This window comes from Nomia melanderi, chromosome 12 (assembly GCF_051020985.1).
Source record: "Nomia melanderi isolate GNS246 chromosome 12, iyNomMela1, whole genome shotgun sequence".
Lineage (NCBI taxonomy): Eukaryota > Metazoa > Arthropoda > Insecta > Hymenoptera > Halictidae > Nomia > Nomia melanderi.
The window spans coordinates 14,568,832-14,583,985 of NC_135010.1; the positions used below are offsets into that span (position 1 = coordinate 14,568,832).

The 15,154-nt window shown below is 53.0% G+C and overlaps 2 protein-coding genes across 7 annotated transcripts; both read right to left on the bottom strand.

The window, feature by feature from the left end:
• Positions 1 to 920: 920 nt before the first annotated feature.
• On the bottom strand, positions 921 to 11,745 carry LOC116428376 (uncharacterized). Of its 6 annotated transcripts, none has more exons than XM_031979958.2 (12): positions 11,507 to 11,712; positions 10,521 to 10,634; positions 9,160 to 9,311; positions 8,339 to 8,405; positions 7,839 to 8,080; positions 7,399 to 7,708; positions 4,213 to 4,708; positions 3,106 to 3,402; positions 2,950 to 3,008; positions 2,228 to 2,397; positions 1,338 to 1,500; positions 921 to 1,268 (listed from the first exon to the last, which is right to left on the bottom strand). In XM_031979958.2, the coding sequence occupies exons 2-12, from the start codon at positions 10,617 to 10,619 to the stop codon at positions 1,212 to 1,214; spliced, it is 2,112 nt and encodes a 703-aa protein (XP_031835818.2). In that variant the 5' UTR covers positions 10,620 to 10,634; positions 11,507 to 11,712; the 3' UTR covers positions 921 to 1,211. The 6 variants fall into 6 exon arrangements, 4 of the variants coding, with proteins under 4 accessions (XP_031835818.2, XP_031835817.2, XP_076228875.1 ...); XM_031979957.2 differs by having other exon boundaries at positions 2,228 to 2,400; positions 11,507 to 11,710; XR_004235249.2 differs by lacking the exons at positions 921 to 1,268; positions 2,950 to 3,008 and having other exon boundaries at positions 1,353 to 1,500; positions 11,507 to 11,717.
• Positions 11,746 to 11,881: 136 nt separating this feature from the next.
• On the bottom strand, positions 11,882 to 14,995 carry LOC116428387 (gastrulation defective protein 1 homolog). The gene is made up of 4 exons (XM_076372763.1): positions 14,572 to 14,995; positions 12,294 to 14,480; positions 12,106 to 12,187; positions 11,882 to 12,009 (listed from the first exon to the last, which is right to left on the bottom strand). Exon 2 carries the CDS (start codon positions 14,465 to 14,467, stop codon positions 12,479 to 12,481), a length of 1,989 nt encoding a protein of 662 aa, XP_076228878.1. The 5' UTR covers positions 14,468 to 14,480; positions 14,572 to 14,995; the 3' UTR covers positions 11,882 to 12,009; positions 12,106 to 12,187; positions 12,294 to 12,478.
• Positions 14,996 to 15,154: the final 159 nt, after the last annotated feature.

A 15,154-nucleotide genomic window follows, 5' to 3' on the forward strand; every position in this document is an offset into this window, starting at 1 on the left:
TTCGTGGTGTCGAGCGGTGTGACTGCATTTTCTGCGCCGGTGGCGGTCACGAGGGCGCGAACTAGTTCGTGAATCATGCCTAGAATGCTTTACATAAATTGCTCGGGGCCGACGTCACGTTCTCTGCGGCTGGGAGCACGAGAGGACCGCCGCTGCCGCTGCTGCGGCGAGGACCGCGGAGGGGGAGGAGAGAAAGAAAGAGAGCGAGTGAGAGTGAGTGAGAGAGAGAACGCTCCTTAGCCAGCAGGCAGACGTGACTCAGCCTCTCGCGGGTACGCGCGCGGTACACGGGACACGGGACACGGGGCATGGTACACGGGACACCGGCGACTCCGGAGGGACTCGGGAACTCCGGAACGGTGAAAGTGTACGCGCGGCTCATCCGTTCGCCGAGCAGATTCGTCCTCGGATATCCGATTCCGCGAAAGGATCTTGCCCCGCGGGTTGCGTCAACGCGGCAGGACGCGGACGTGACCCAGATGAGACGGCGCTTCTCCGGAGCACGGGAATTCTCACGACGGACGTGGTCGAATGCCGATGAATCAGTTCGTTGATACTGAATTCTTAATTCGAATACCGGGTCGCCGACTAAATAATTACTATGATTCACTGAATGAAATGCTTGTTTGAAGACGTGCGGAGATAGAGCAGTGACGTTTAGATAACCGTGCAACAATGACAATGTAGTTCGATCGAAGACTTTGATATAGTTTCTAAGTGAAATCAGTCGACGTGTCAAACGGTTCGTATACGCGGCGAGATAGCCGTGCAACAATGACAACGTAATCGAAGACTTTGATATAGTTTCTAAGTGAAATCATTCGACGTGTCAAACGGTTTACGCGGAGAGATAGGGATTGTATACATGGCGAACGCTAGAAACGATACGGTGTAGATTTGCGAGCAAAGAAGAGACGGTGTTACGAAAATGATTCAATCCTTTTATTAACGCCTCAATCTTCGTTACGGTTTTGACAAAGCTTGCACACTCCGTGACATTGTATGTATATACCACACGCAAACGTACCTAAATGATTCGCGTTACACTCGCGCTCGATGCTCGCGATCGCAGCGCACGTTACTCGCATCGTTTTATGTTATCGCCGCGCGCCTCGCGCGTTTTCGCTTTCCTCTCCGTGATCAACGCCTCTCCTTGTTCCCCGCGGGGAACAGAAATGAAACGATCGTTCTGCTCGCGGTCCTCCGTGGTCTTAATGGCTGACGCTCCGCGTACTCCTGTCGTCCGCGACGCTCAGCGCTGGAGATTTCTGAAACGGGGGAACAGGTGTTCAGCACGGTGACGGAAACGGTCGTCGGACGAGAATCAGAATACGTACGGCCCTCTCGATTATGTCCTCCGCGGCGTTCACTTTGGCCGGCCTGGCCGGAATTCCTTTCTTCGGCTCCCGTTCCATCTTATGAATCATCTTGTACACACTCGAGTTCATCAGGTGGTCGTAGTTCGGCAGGTTCGTCTTCTCGTACTTCTTGAAGTTGACTCTGAATCAACAATGACGACGGTTAGAATAAATAGCCTCGTTCGATCGAATCGCGCTATTGACCGAGTTTCATCGAATCCTCCCGTTAGAGGCACGTTATGGAAAAAGCTTTTGAAAAAGCAATGACGACGGTTAACACGTTAAACGCGATGTCAGATGGCTGACGCTTCTAAATTACTTGAAAATAATCGTAGCATGCAATATAATCGATGTCGTATCAAAATACTTAATAACTAAGCTGATAATAGTGTATTGCAAAGGTTGTAACGCCAAATAGTAAATAATTACTTTTCTTTGCTAAGAAGAATAGCCGTACAGAAAAACGGTCAAGATTCTCGTGGCGTTTAACGTGTTAAAATAAATATTATTCGATCGAATCGCGCGCTATTGACCGAGTTTCATCGAATCCTCCCGTACGAGGCACGTTATGGGAAAAGCTTTCGTATAGTTCGGCAGGTTCGTCTTCTCGTACTTGAAGGTGACTCTGTATCAACAATGACTGCGGTTAAAATAAACATCATTCGATCGAGTCGCGCGCTATTGACCGAGTTTCATCGAATCCTCCCGTTGGAGGCACGTTATGGAAAAAGCTTTCGTCGCGTTAGGTCATCGCGTACCAAGAATGTGAGTCAGCCGGGATTACCGGGCGATTTCGAGTGAAAGGAGCTAATTGAAACGGGCCGGACTCAGTTTCCATCGGGCCGGCTCGGAGGAACGGCTTGGCTTACCCCAGGGCTCTGCCTCGGATCACTTCCGCCTGGGAAGACAGGACCTCGGCGATCATCTCGTCGTTGAAGAAATCGTTCGGACACCTCCATCTCCGGCCGAGAGTGAGCTCGACCTGCTTAGCCTGCGGCCACAGCTCCTGCGAGGGTTTCCTTCCCCGTTGCTGCATTTTCTGCTGGAATTTCCGAGAAGCCTCGTTAGCGCCGAAAAACGAACGAGTCGGGGGCGAAGAAGGGGGTTACCGTAGGAATTCGCGCGGCTCACGCTAAAACGTCCGGGGGTACACGTACACGTGCGTGACACGGATACTTTCACTTCGCGAAGTTTAAGGACTTGGAGAATCCAAGGGCAATACCGTGTTCGGTACTACCGAGCTGGACGTTGTGCGCACAATATCATCTGGGTTGTCGGGGGGACGTTTAATGGACGGTTGTTAAGTCTCGCGATGAGAGCCTCCGTAGAGTATCGGGAATCGGACAGACGTACGTGTGATACATTCGTATGTGTATTTGTATATATAGAGAGAGAGAGAGAGAGAGAGAGACAGATATAGAAGAAGGTCTCGGTGTCGTGAGAAAAATCGGGGACACGGGTTCGAACAGCAATCACGAAGGAGTTCAACATCGGTACGATCAAAATGCAATGAATGTATCGGGTGGGTTGTACAACAAAAAAACGACACGGGTAGAACATCACGCATTCCACATATCGGTTTCCAGAATACCTGCAACTCCTGAATTACTTGATCTTTCGGCGATAGTTTTGGATCGGGTTCGAAACTTCCTACAAGTTGTTCGACAAATCCATCATTATACTGATAAATCGCGCTGTCGGAATTCACGGAAACTCCGACGGTCCGGACTAAAGAAAGATCATTTACCGTGGGACGGCGCCGGGCTCGGCGACTTCAGCATCTTCGTCTCGTACGAGACCACGAACTTCTTCACTCTGCTGCCGTCGTCGCTCTTCACCGACAGCGTGCCCTCCAGCTCGTGCGTCTCGGTGTCCTCCTCTTCCTCCTCGACGGTCTGCTCGACGATCCGGTGGTGCTGGCGCTCGTCGTAGTAAGCGGTGTACGAGAAGTCCTCCGTGAAGTCCGTCTCCGTATCCTCCTCGTGGTCCAGATGCTCCTCGTGCTCGTCGCCGGACTCCTTCGCCTCCTCGCGAGTCTCTTCCTCTGCAGCATCGTCGAAAACAGATTTAGACGAACGTTCTTTGAAACATACGAAACTTTTAGTAATTCAATCATTCGTCTGCAGCATCGTCGAAAACAGATTTAGACGAACGTTCTTTCAAATATACGGAACTCTTAGCGGATGTAAATTGTATATCGATTGAGAGAAGAGGGCACGCGTTGATCTCTTGTTCGAGTAATTCAATCATTCGCGACTCGCAAGGAGAGGGAAATCTGTTTTTTCTAAGTGGAAAATGAAACTATGTCAAGCATATAACTAGAAATGGAAAGCCTTTTTTGACAATGCTCCGTTTTCGAGACGAATGGGTTTCAAGTTTGTCACTTTTTCCTTCGAATATAATCTCTAAACACCTCGTACTCCGTCAACCTAATATTATTCGTCAACCTACTACAGTAAACTACAAACTTGAAACCCATATCTCTCGAAAACGTCCATAGTCGAAAATGGTTTACCATTTCTAAACCCGTGCTACAGAGTCTCATTCAAAAACACGTCTACCATCCGTTAGTCTCTGAAACACGAAAACTTCATCCCGCAGAAAGGCCGCACGAATCCGCCGAAGCCTTCCCATAAATCAATCGGGAGACAGGCCGAGAGGAGCAAAGAGAATAGAACCGATACGGCGTCCGTTCGACGGTAAACGCGCTTGTCTATCCGAGCACCGTTGGCATCGCGTCAAAACCGCTCGGACCCGTGAAATTTGAAAATATTCGCGCGCTTGCCCGCGCTCGATAGAAACGGGGATATACCGATCGAGGCCTCGGCAATGTAATCTTAGCTGGCGAGCTCACCTCGCGACGGCTGCTGCTCGTTCTCGTCGGTGGCGCCGTTCTGCACGCCGTTCTGCACGCCGTTCTGCACGCCGTTCTGCACGCCGCTCAGCTCCATGATCTTCTGCAGTTGGTCGGAGACGATTCTCAGGTGGCTCTCGATCTCGCTCGGCAGCTGCTTCAGCGAGAGCAACTGCCGCTGCACGTTCTCCAGTTGCTTCTCCAGGTCGATCTCCGTGCTGACCAGCTCCTTGATCTTCTCCCTGTCGACCTTCGACGCGACGTCCGCCATCTCTTTCTCGATCTCGTTCAGTATCGACTCCCGCGTGGACGGCTCGCTATCGGGCTCCTCGTCGCGAGGGACTTCCGGTTGGTTATCCTCGTCGACGGTACTATCCTCCGGCCGCTGCTCGGCCTCGTCCGGCCTCGACGACTCGGCCTTCGACTCGGGACGCGACTCGTCCTCGCGATCTTCGGCCGACCGACGACCGGGCTCTGGAGTCGCCGACGGGGTCGCCTAAATTCAGAGAAACGACTAGAGAACACGGGAACCGCGGCAGTGCTCGATCGCGCGGAGAGATTCCGTCGGAATGCACACAGAAAGTTCCCTCGTCCAGCCTCCGGCCAGCCCCCGACCAGCCTCCGGCCGTCGACTTTCTTTCGTTCGAGGCTCTGTCTGCCCTCGGGCTTGGAACAATATTTGACATACCGAGCATCGCGGTCGATCTTCTTCATGAGAGAGAGAGAGAGAGAGAGAGAAAAGGGGTACTCACGTCTCCGACGGATTCTGTGTGCATTCGAGGTCACCGGTCGGTTACCGTCGCGCCCGCCCCGCGTTCGCTTCCGGAGAACGGAGAGGATATATCGGGATCGATCGTCGTCCCGCGACAGCTGCGCCCCGACAGGCTTGGTCGCTGGCGTAAAGGGTTCATCGAGACTCTCTAGTACTGGGTGCATCCATACATGTGCATTTTATTTCGAATGTACTGAGCATCATCTTATTTTTCTTTTTCTCGACAATCCATTGGTTGTGTGTGTGTGTGTTCGTGCGCGCGCGCGTGTGTGCGTACATTGACAATGAAGAGTGTATGACAAGACAGAACATCGTACATGCATCGATCCTACTCTCGTCGACGCTGGACGCGCGAACGTTCGCCGCTGCTGGGAGCAGCGACGTGCTACGGTTTACCCGGCGGCCCGCGCGACGGGAGAAACGTTTGTCGCGATGTTATCGGCATGTTAGGTCCGACAAAAGCTTCTCCGTGGCGCGCCGGCCTCGAGTACAATCGACTTTAGTCGTGATTCATGGGTGAACATGTTACGGTTACACTGGACAGATGATACAAACAACAACAACAACAACAACAGCAACAACAGCACACGTTACGACGAACTCCGTGATCTCTATCGATATCTACGCGTCTACGGACGGCCCACGGCGACCTTGGCTCCTGTTATCGGGACATTTCCTAGAGCGAACGACCGTCGCCTCGTTGAAATCTAAGCGGAATCGTAAGCGTTACAAATAGCGGCCCCATTCGACGCGCCGGATCTCCCGCGGCGGCTGTTTCACTTGTACATGTAGAGCAGGATGATCGAGGTGCAGGGCACGAACGCGTACGCCACGAGCCTCGTGAAGTCCACGCCGATGCGGTTCGTCAGGCCCTCGTAGAGGACCGTCGGGACGAACGAGAGCCTGCGGCGCTCGCGGTCCGCGTCCATGCTGGCCGCCTTCTTCTCGGCGATCGTCTCGCGGTCCGTCGATCGGCCGGTCAGCTTGCTCGGCAGCCAGTCGAGGGCCAGGCTACGCAGCACCGTCAGGATGCCCGGCGAGCCGGCGGACACGCTCGGCCGGCAGGACGACCTCGACAGGCGCCTGCTGCCGCGGTGGAACACCTCCGTCGAGATGAAGTCTTTCGAGGAGCGCAGCAGGTCGGACAGCTGCGCGCGATCCTCCTGCTCCCGGCGCGGCGCCGCGGCCGACCGTTTCGGCACGCACACCGACGAGTCGGAGATACCTTGCAGGATCTGCTTGCGAATGTACCCGACGATCAGCCCGAGCGACTCCAGGTGCTTCTTCAGGATGCGCTCGACGTAGCGCGTGCGGGCGAACAGCTTCTTCTTCGAGGAGACGACGGACGGACGGCGCGCCGCGGCGGCGCGGTCGAGCAGGCCGTTCTGGAACAGACACTTCTCGATGTAGCGGCCCTTCATCCTCAGCATCGTCGAGCTCCTCCGCCTGTCGCGCCGCGGCGCGTCCCTCGGCGCGGGCACGCCCTTCACGTAGTTCAGCAAGCGGGCGATGTTCCTCCAGAGGATCCGCTCCAGGTAGCGGCCCTTGAAGTACAGCCGCTCGCGGACGCGCGGGTTCGAGCCCGCCGGGTTCAGGGCGTCCCTCGAGCCTCCGTACTCCAGGTAGGCCAGCACGTCCGAGCGGAAGCGGACGGCGACGAACTCGATGCTGCGGGCGAGGATCTTCTCCGCGTAGCGGGTCCTCCTCCGGGAGAACTGCTTCTTCGAGAAGCTGTCCGGCTTCTCGAGCAGCCCGTCGATCATGCGCTTCAGGTAGCTCTCCAGGTAGCGTCCCCGCATCCTGGACCTCGGGGACTTCTCGATGCTGCCGCGGCGAGCGTCCGTCTGTCCCGCGCCGTCGCTACCGTTTTCCCAATGAGAGTGCTCTTTCGTCGGAGACTTGGCTCTGTTAGGCTTCTTGTCTCCGTGGCTCTTCTTGCCGAACAGGCAGCGTCGGAAGTAGTGTCCCTTCGTGTAGAATCTCTTCGGTTTCCGCTTGGTCGCCGGTTTCCGGGCCGGAGCCGCGTCCCGGCGCTTCGGAGCTTGAGCGACGTCCGTTGCGACGTCCTTCGCAGCGTCCGTTGCAACAGTTACGACGTTCGTAACGTCCATTGCAACGTCCGTTGCAACGCGCATCGCAACGTCCGATACATCGGTCGGGAAATCCTGCCGAAGCTCTACGACCTCCGGCGCCGGGGACGCGGACGCCTCCCGCTCGGAAACGTCTACGGAGGAATCGCTCGGGGTCAACTCGGTCTCGGAACACGCGGGCGACAGGTTCGTATCGGCGATTCGCTCGACTGGCGGTTTGCGAGACGACGGATCATCCTCGGGCGGACTCGACGGAACGGTCAACGACGCCGGCGAGTCGTCCTCCTCGACTCTCGGCGCGATTTCGCTACTGTCCATGTTTACCTCGGGAGTGTTCGGTTCCGGGGTCTTGGCGGGTTCCGGCTTCAAGAGGCCCTTCTCCAGCAGCCGGTCGGTGACGGTCCTCTTCTTCTGCTTGGTGATGACCACCCTGTACGCCTCGACCTCGGTCTCCTCTTCGTCCTGCCTCTTGCGGGGCTGCGGTATCGGCCGCTGCGGCTTCTGCAGGAACACCGAGGTGCGCTTCAGCTGCTCGACTATCGGCGGCTCCGCTGTCGCGATGCTCTGCAGCTCCTCGATCACCTTCGACTGCCTCAGAACGGTCGCGCGTGGTCGGAGCTTTTTGAAATTCACTCTGAAACGTGGGAAACTAGGTCAGGACGGCCGCCGGTCGTGTGAATCGACGGTTGTTGGGCATGCCGCGTTTCGACTGCGCGACAGAGACGGGTCTACGCGGGGATCTAGAGGGAACCAGGGATCTATACCCCAGGACGCCTTTCTCGTCGAGAAGCTCCTCCTCCTCGAGAATCAGCTGAGCGATCTCGTCGTCCGTGAGATTCTGATTCGGCACGATCTCGCTGTTCTCGTCTTTCGGCTTGTCCGGAAGCGGCTCGACCTCTGGCTCGGCCTCGGCGGTCACCTCCTCGTACGTGCTCTCCTCGACCCGCTCGATCACCGTCTCCTCCGTCAAGATCTGCTCCGGGAATACCGGCGGCAGGTCGGCTAGCTAACAAACGAACACGTTGCCCCGTGTGGTCAACAGTCGTGGAGACTCATCGGGACGCCAGGTTTATTCTTAACCCGTTATCCGGGGATCGCTAATTCAGACTCTGATCGATCGAATTCGAGTTTCCGTAGGTAACCGAGGGGATCGTCGCGCGCGAACGATCACCCGGTGAACGGGTTAAGCAACTACGCGAGCCGCGGCTCGAGAGCAAAGAATAGCCTCTAATGGTCGACCGATCGTCGGTCTCGGGGTACATACGGGGATCTTGTACGGAACGATGTTCTCCTCGGACAGCCCCTCCAAAGCCTTATGGGGATCTTCTTCTCTGCGGCAAGAATATCGCGTCGATTAATGGCCTCTCGATGCGTTGATCGGCGCGACGGCGTTCTGCCACGGTCGGCCGCGGTACTTGGCCGTTCTCTTTCGTTTTTCGGCGAAACGCGCGAACGGAATTGGAGCGGGCGACGATTTTAACTTGGTTTTCGGCGGGCCTGGGCCGACTCCGAGCCGGTTCACGCGCGGAACGGTAATGAGAGGGATCGGGGAACAAACGCCGCGCGGTGTAAATGCCAGCAATAAAATCGCCGACCAATGATAAACAGATTTCATTCTGGGTCACCTATTTATAAGTGTTGCAATCCCGTTGCCTCACGTTGCCCGTACGCCGGGATACTCTGGCCCCGACGTATTATTATAATATACGAAGCCGCCGCGCAGGGCCATCGCGTCGGCTCGCGAACGTTCTTTCCACGGAAAACGAAATATCGCGGACGACGTCCATATCCGGTGGAATCGTTAACCGATGCGCTGCGATCGCGCTCGAGCGTGCACGTCCACGTTAAGGATGATTTCGCGATGAATAGTCGCGGTGAGTCACCGCGATAGAAAATTCTCGCGACGCAAAAGTAGTTCAAGTTAAGTTTCACGGTCCAAGACGATGCGCAATGTGTCGTTGACATTGGGACGGGGGATCGTTGCGTCACGCTATCAATCCCGGCCGCGCTTCCGGCGATTGGCCAATCGTTCGATCGGCATGCAGGCGCGCAATTACGTGTTTGGCTTAAAACCGAGCTACTCACCGCTGCACGCCCAGGACAAAATTATTACCCGCCCGCATTAGTTCTTCGTGAGCCTGACCGTGAGTCAGGCCGCCGATGGGCTGGTCGTTTAATCTGACCACCACGTCGCCGACCTTCAAGCCCATGCATTCTGCGAGACTTCCCTCCGCCACCTGTCAAACATGCTCCATTTACGTCGGTGTACCTTCTCGATTCGCTCGTTCGATCGGTGCACCAATTATATATATATAATCACATATATTTAGGCGTTAGATGTAAAAAACCCTTTTGCGAGCCTATCCTAGCAGCGATAAAGCCCAGGGACCCATTGCTCGTCGTTTTTAGTTAATCCGTGGATCGAGCCCAAGGTGGGCAATAGCTACGAATTTTATACCTGCACGTAATTTAAAGTCGAGGCGATCCTCGGGGCTACTGCTGCTATGGTCGTTAGAAATTTCCGAGTCTCCGGCTAACGGAACCAACCGACGGACCGCTGGCGGAGAAGCAGGGTTTTCCTAATTTTTCGGAATCCTACCCACGCGTCCGTCACTCCCCGCCACTAGCGTAGAGATGTATATTGTACACCGAGCAACCGGCATATTCATTGTACATTTAGAAATTGAAGTATTAGATTGAGAAGCCGTAGACCAAGCCGTAGCCCAACGCCCCATCATTTCGGTTTTTCTTTCCTACATATACAACGATAATAACGATAGAACTTTAGACTCGAAAGAAGGCATCCGAAAGCAGAACCTCCTTGTATACCGATTTCAGTGGGAACGCGATCGGTTTGAAATTCTGGATAAATTCGCGCGTTCCATTCGCGCTACCGGCAATCTAGAAACCTGTCGTAGATATTCCGTCCGTACCGATAGAGGCTCAACGCCTGGGAGCAGGCAACCGGTCGCGCTGCTCGCCACACGGGACAACAAACGCCGAGTTGCTCGAATCCCTAACATTAGGTTTACGGAACGCGTCAAATCGACGCATACTGAATTTTAGAAGTATTATTTTGTAACGTTTACGCTGAGTTGCTCGAATCCCTAACACTAGGTTTACGAACGCGTCAAATCGACGCATATTTTAGAAATATTATTTTGTAACGTCTACGCCGATTTTGATTGATGCGATCACAGTGACATGTACTTCAATTACCTACTATCGAATCTCCAGTTTCCACGATCTAAATAAACGATCAATTCTTTTAGGAACAATAGAATCAAGTGTACAATAAATGCCCGTAAACCTAGTGGTAATCACAACACTGCTCAAACTTGGAATCGTACCTGATAGTACGTCGATACACAAAACACACGTAAACGACGTGGAAACGTCGGAACAGAAGAAAGAATAGAAGAAGAAGAGGAAGAAGATGTACGTACTCTGATGACAGTCAACGGCTGTGGGAAGTCGCTGCCGCCCGCCAACCGGAATCCCCATGGCGTGTTGTCGAATTTGGTGAACTTGACGCTGATAGCCATGCTGCCGTTCTACATCTGGAAAATCACGTGCTCTCACTAACGGACAATCCTCGTTCGGCGCGTCGAGAGAGTAACGGCGGCGGATACGCGAGAGAGGTGGTCCGGTTCGCGACGATCCCCTGGTCGTAGGCGGACTCGCGATCACGACAGGGATTCCCGGTCTCTCCGTTCGGTTCGATTACGTAACGCGGGGGAGACCGAAATTGGGCGGCGAGCTTAAGTTACGAGGGTTTATTTACGAACTTGAATTTCCTTGAATCGCAGGCGTCGCCGATCGCACTAAATACCGCGCGTAGCGCCCCGGTGCCGCGCTATTCGAACCCGTGAGCCTCGATCTTGGCGCGCGATCGATCGCCAGCGGAGTTCGCGGTCATCCGCCCCTCGCGGCTCGCTTCCGACCTTCTTCCCTTCCGCTCGAAGCTGTAGAAATAATCGGAGATCCCCGCTAACCCGAGTAAACCCTCTCGTAAACCCTCTCGCCGCGGATCCGAGCGATCGGAGATCTAAACTCGAGAGAAAAACCGAACCGATCCGCTTCCCCCGTGGATCGGAGTTTTCGGGATACGGATCGTTTCTTTGGCCTCCCCCTTTTCTTTCGTCAAGGGGATCGGGTTTGCCTTTCCACGGCGCGAAAGAGAAAGAGGAGCAAGAAGGCTACGGTACGCGGCGGCCGCGAGGAATTCGTAGTATGTACGCGGAAGTGGCCGCACGCGTCGTCCGAAACGAATATAGTCTAGCGGTGCGCGAATTTCCTCAATGATTTCAGCTCTATTTCTCTCTCTCTCTATCATTCTCTCATTCTCTCTCTTTCTTTCTTTCTCTCTCTCTCTCTTTCTCTTCCTCTTTCAGTATTCATCTCTTTGTCTAGCCGCATGCTGATTACTTGCCAGTATCGTACGGGGGATCGTCGCATGGAACGATGCACCACGATGCACAGCGTAAACGCACACCGAGGGAATATTACTGTATCACTGGACTCATGGAGCGCGAAACCGAGTTGCGCGGCTACGGGCGGAAACGGACCCGATCGCACGAACCGGCCGTCCCTCGAACACGCACGAAACGGTGTCACGATAAAGTTTGCCAGAAGGCAATCGCAACTGCCGACTCTGAACGCCACAAATACACGACCCCTTCTCCCCACAGCAACCCTCCTCCAATGCTCCCCTTGCTATCCAATCGGAAAACAGCAGGAAGCAGGCTCGATCTATTTACTGATCGATTTATTTAGATTCGGGTCCTCGATTTCCTCCTCGTCCTACCGAGAGATACGTTTCGCTTTGCCGTGCCGCGGGCTCTTCCCCGTGATCGACGTTCCACGATCGACAGGACCGAGGAACTTCCGGAATTATCTCGCCTCCTCTACCGATCCGCCGTTTCGCGCGGTTCGCTGGAAAGACGAGAGAAAGAGAGAGTTGGGTACTGAGTTCTCGCCGGTTAACAGGGAATCCGGTGTGACGAAATCTCTCGACCGGACACTACCTACCGATCTGCTTCTCCCTGGATCAGTCTCTTTCTTTACGCTATTTTATGTCTCCTATTATTTTCTATGCAAAAGCGTCGCTCTCCTGGAAATAACAAATAAACTCGTGTCTTCTAAAGAGTACTGTCTCGACTGCGAAAGAATTCTCGACGGACTCTCATTGAGAATAATTGATCGATATTTGTACGTACTTAAATAACTCTCCTTTAATTCTCCGAGTTAACATCGTACATAAACGCGTACACGCAACGCTCGTCGTACGTTAGAATACAGTCTATGGCTCGAGTGTCTCTGTTACTTCTGAAAATGATGCTTAACGTGTTACTAGTATACATTAAAAACTCGATCTCCACCTTTCTCGCACTCCACGCTGCTCTCAGGTCTTTGGTTTCTTCGCGTTCGACGGCCCGTCGCCGTCGTCCGACTGGAAAATCGTTTTCGGCTGCGTCTTCTTGTACGCCGGCGCGATCCAGTACGGATTCTCCTCCGCCACCTTCGCGTACTTCAGGATCGCCTCCCGAGGGTCCTGGTCGTCCTCTATCCTCTTGCTCAGACCCAAGTTGCGGATCACGTAGGAGCTGAGCGTTCCCCCGGAGGAAGCGACCCTGCCGCCCTGGCCGGAGGTGATCGGCAGGTCCGGTCGCCGCGACTTCACCGGGTCCAGCCGATCCTTCTCCATCTGCTTGCGCACCGACTTCGGCCTGTCCTGCCGGAACAACGGCAGAGCGTGCGGAGTGATGATCTGCTGCGTGGACATCACCTCGATGTGCTTCTGCTTCATGTGCGTCTTCACCACGCACAGCTTCGCGCCCCGCAGGCTCTTCTTCGAGTCGTAGTACACCTTGACTATGCCGTTCCCGCAGCCGACGAATATCTGGTTCAGTTTCGGGTGCCACAGCGTCTTGATCACGTGCGAGTTCGTTACGCTGATCTCGTTCACCAGGTCGAACGTTTTCGTGTCGTAGAACAGGACCCTCCCGGTGTTCTGGCCGCGGTTCAGGGACTCCCCTGTAATGACAATCGAATCGTCCGGGTTAAACATGCAGTCTGTCGTGTCGTAGCGGGAGTAGAGGTTCCGCGCCTCGAACACTGGGGACCTGAAGGCCCTCAGGTCCCAGAGCTTCAGCGTGTCGTCGCAACTCCTCGTCGCCAGCATGTGTCCCAGATAGGAGAAGCTCAGGCTGGAGATCTCCGAACCCTGCGCGTGGGCGTTCCTTTGGATCAGCGACGGGTTCACGAAGTTCTTTCTGTGGTCCCACATCTGTATGGAACCGTCCACGCAGCCGCAAGCCACCACTGTGCCTTCGCGGCTGTAGCCGCATGTAGTTGGTATGGTTTTGACCCCGTTCTGAGCTCGGCATTTGATCAGGTACTTGTGAGCACGCGGCCTGTACAAGATCCATATCCTGCAAGTACTGTCTTGGGAGCAAGTCATGTATTCTTCTTTGGTGAACGGATGCCAGCAGCCACAGTTTAAGCCTGCTGTGTGACCTTTCGTACGTGCCATGTCTGTGATGTATTGGTCACCTTTGACAGTCTCGCATTTCTCGAAACCGTCTCTGTCCAGGACTTTCGCCTGTGCGGAGCCTGCAATGACTAGTATGACATCCCCAGTCATGGAGTATTGTAGACATTTAATTGGGTGATTCTCGCAGGGCTGCAGCGTTCTGAAACTTCTCATGGACGAGTCCATGCCAGCGAAGTCCCAGAAACAAACGTCGTAGTCGATTGAACCGGAGGCTAGCCTCGCACCGGAAGGGTCTGCCGCAATAGCAGTTACCGCTTTTGTGCCATGAGTCATTGTAACTTCATGACTGCATGGGACTTTGTCTCTCAGCTGTGTTTCCTCTGTGTCAGACTCTTCCTCGTCTTCGTCGCTGTCGTTTCCGCTCTGCTTTAACTTCGATGATTCCCCTAAATCTGTTGTACTCTGGAAGTCAGATGGAATTGGAGGACCAATGAGATCGTTATCCTCATCCTCGTCATCTTTATTTTCATCAGTAGGGCTGGCACTCTTTGGTTCTTCCTCTGATGATTTATCGGCAACATCTGGACTCTTCTTCTCTTTATCACTGGCAACAGTCTTGTTGCTATTAAGAGTTTTTGTAATGTTCTCTAGCATTTCTTGTACATCAAATGATTTGGCCTTCTTACCGAAACCAGTTATGCCCATAATTTGCTTTAGATTATGAGTTTCTTCTTCGTCTTCGGGCTTGATTTCATTCATCTTTATTATATTTGTTTCTGGTAGTTTCTTACCGAATGTCCCGAATCCAGAACTTGTGCCTTCTGTGTTCTCAGAAGAACGTTCCTGATTTAAATCCTTAGTGATTTTCCCAAATGTTATAACCTTCTTGGTACTCATGGTCTTGGATTATCTACGATATTTCACAGATAATAAATTAAAAGTAATAATTTAACGTATTTTCAATGGAAAATACGTTTCTTGAGGAATAAAATATTACTTACTGTTTCATTCAAATATAACGAAAATAATGTGACGTTGACATGTAAACGTATGTCGAGGTTAGGAAACTCCAATTAGTTCGTTGTACTATAATACATTGCACGTCGTACAGTCAGTTAATATAATACAGAACCTTTTTGTTCCTGTGCATTTTGCAACAGTATTTTACAATTACTCCAACTTTATCTGCGTTAAATACAACTGTTTGTTAGTAAACAAGAACGCACACGTAAATAAAAGGCACCCCCGTCTAACATCTGTATTAACAGCTGTTAGTGAATCATAAATTTAGCAAGAAACATCTATTATTCACAATTATAGTAAAACAATTGTTCATTATCAATAAATTCAATAAATATGTTTAAAAAAACATTTAAAATTGAATATTCACTCCTTAACACATAGGCACAAATGATTCGTGCCGGAATAGCCATAATACACCATGTAAAAAGCGGCATGAATTAATTGCTTGGTAAAATCTGATTTTTGTGACTAGCAGCGCCATCCGTGGCAAAACGCTCAAACTGATAGCCAAATGTTATCGACAGGTGAGTGCAGATAACTTTAGGTCTAAGCATGTGCCGC

Coding starts and splice junctions, on each gene's coding strand:
- LOC116428376 (XM_076372760.1), bottom strand. CDS start 10,619: ATGGCTATCAGCGTCAAGTTCACCAAATTCGACAACACGCCATGGGGA. Junction 9,312..10,520: donor AGCCGTTGACTGTCATCAGA/GTACGTACATCT, acceptor CATGTTTGACAG/GTGGCGGAGGGAAGTCTCGC. Junction 8,406..9,159: donor TTTGTCCTGGGCGTGCAGCG/GTGAGTAGCTCG, acceptor TTCTTGCCGCAG/AGAAGAAGATCCCCATAAGG.
- LOC116428387 (XM_076372763.1), bottom strand. CDS start 14,467: ATGAGTACCAAGAAGGTTATAACATTTGGGAAAATCACTAAGGATTTA.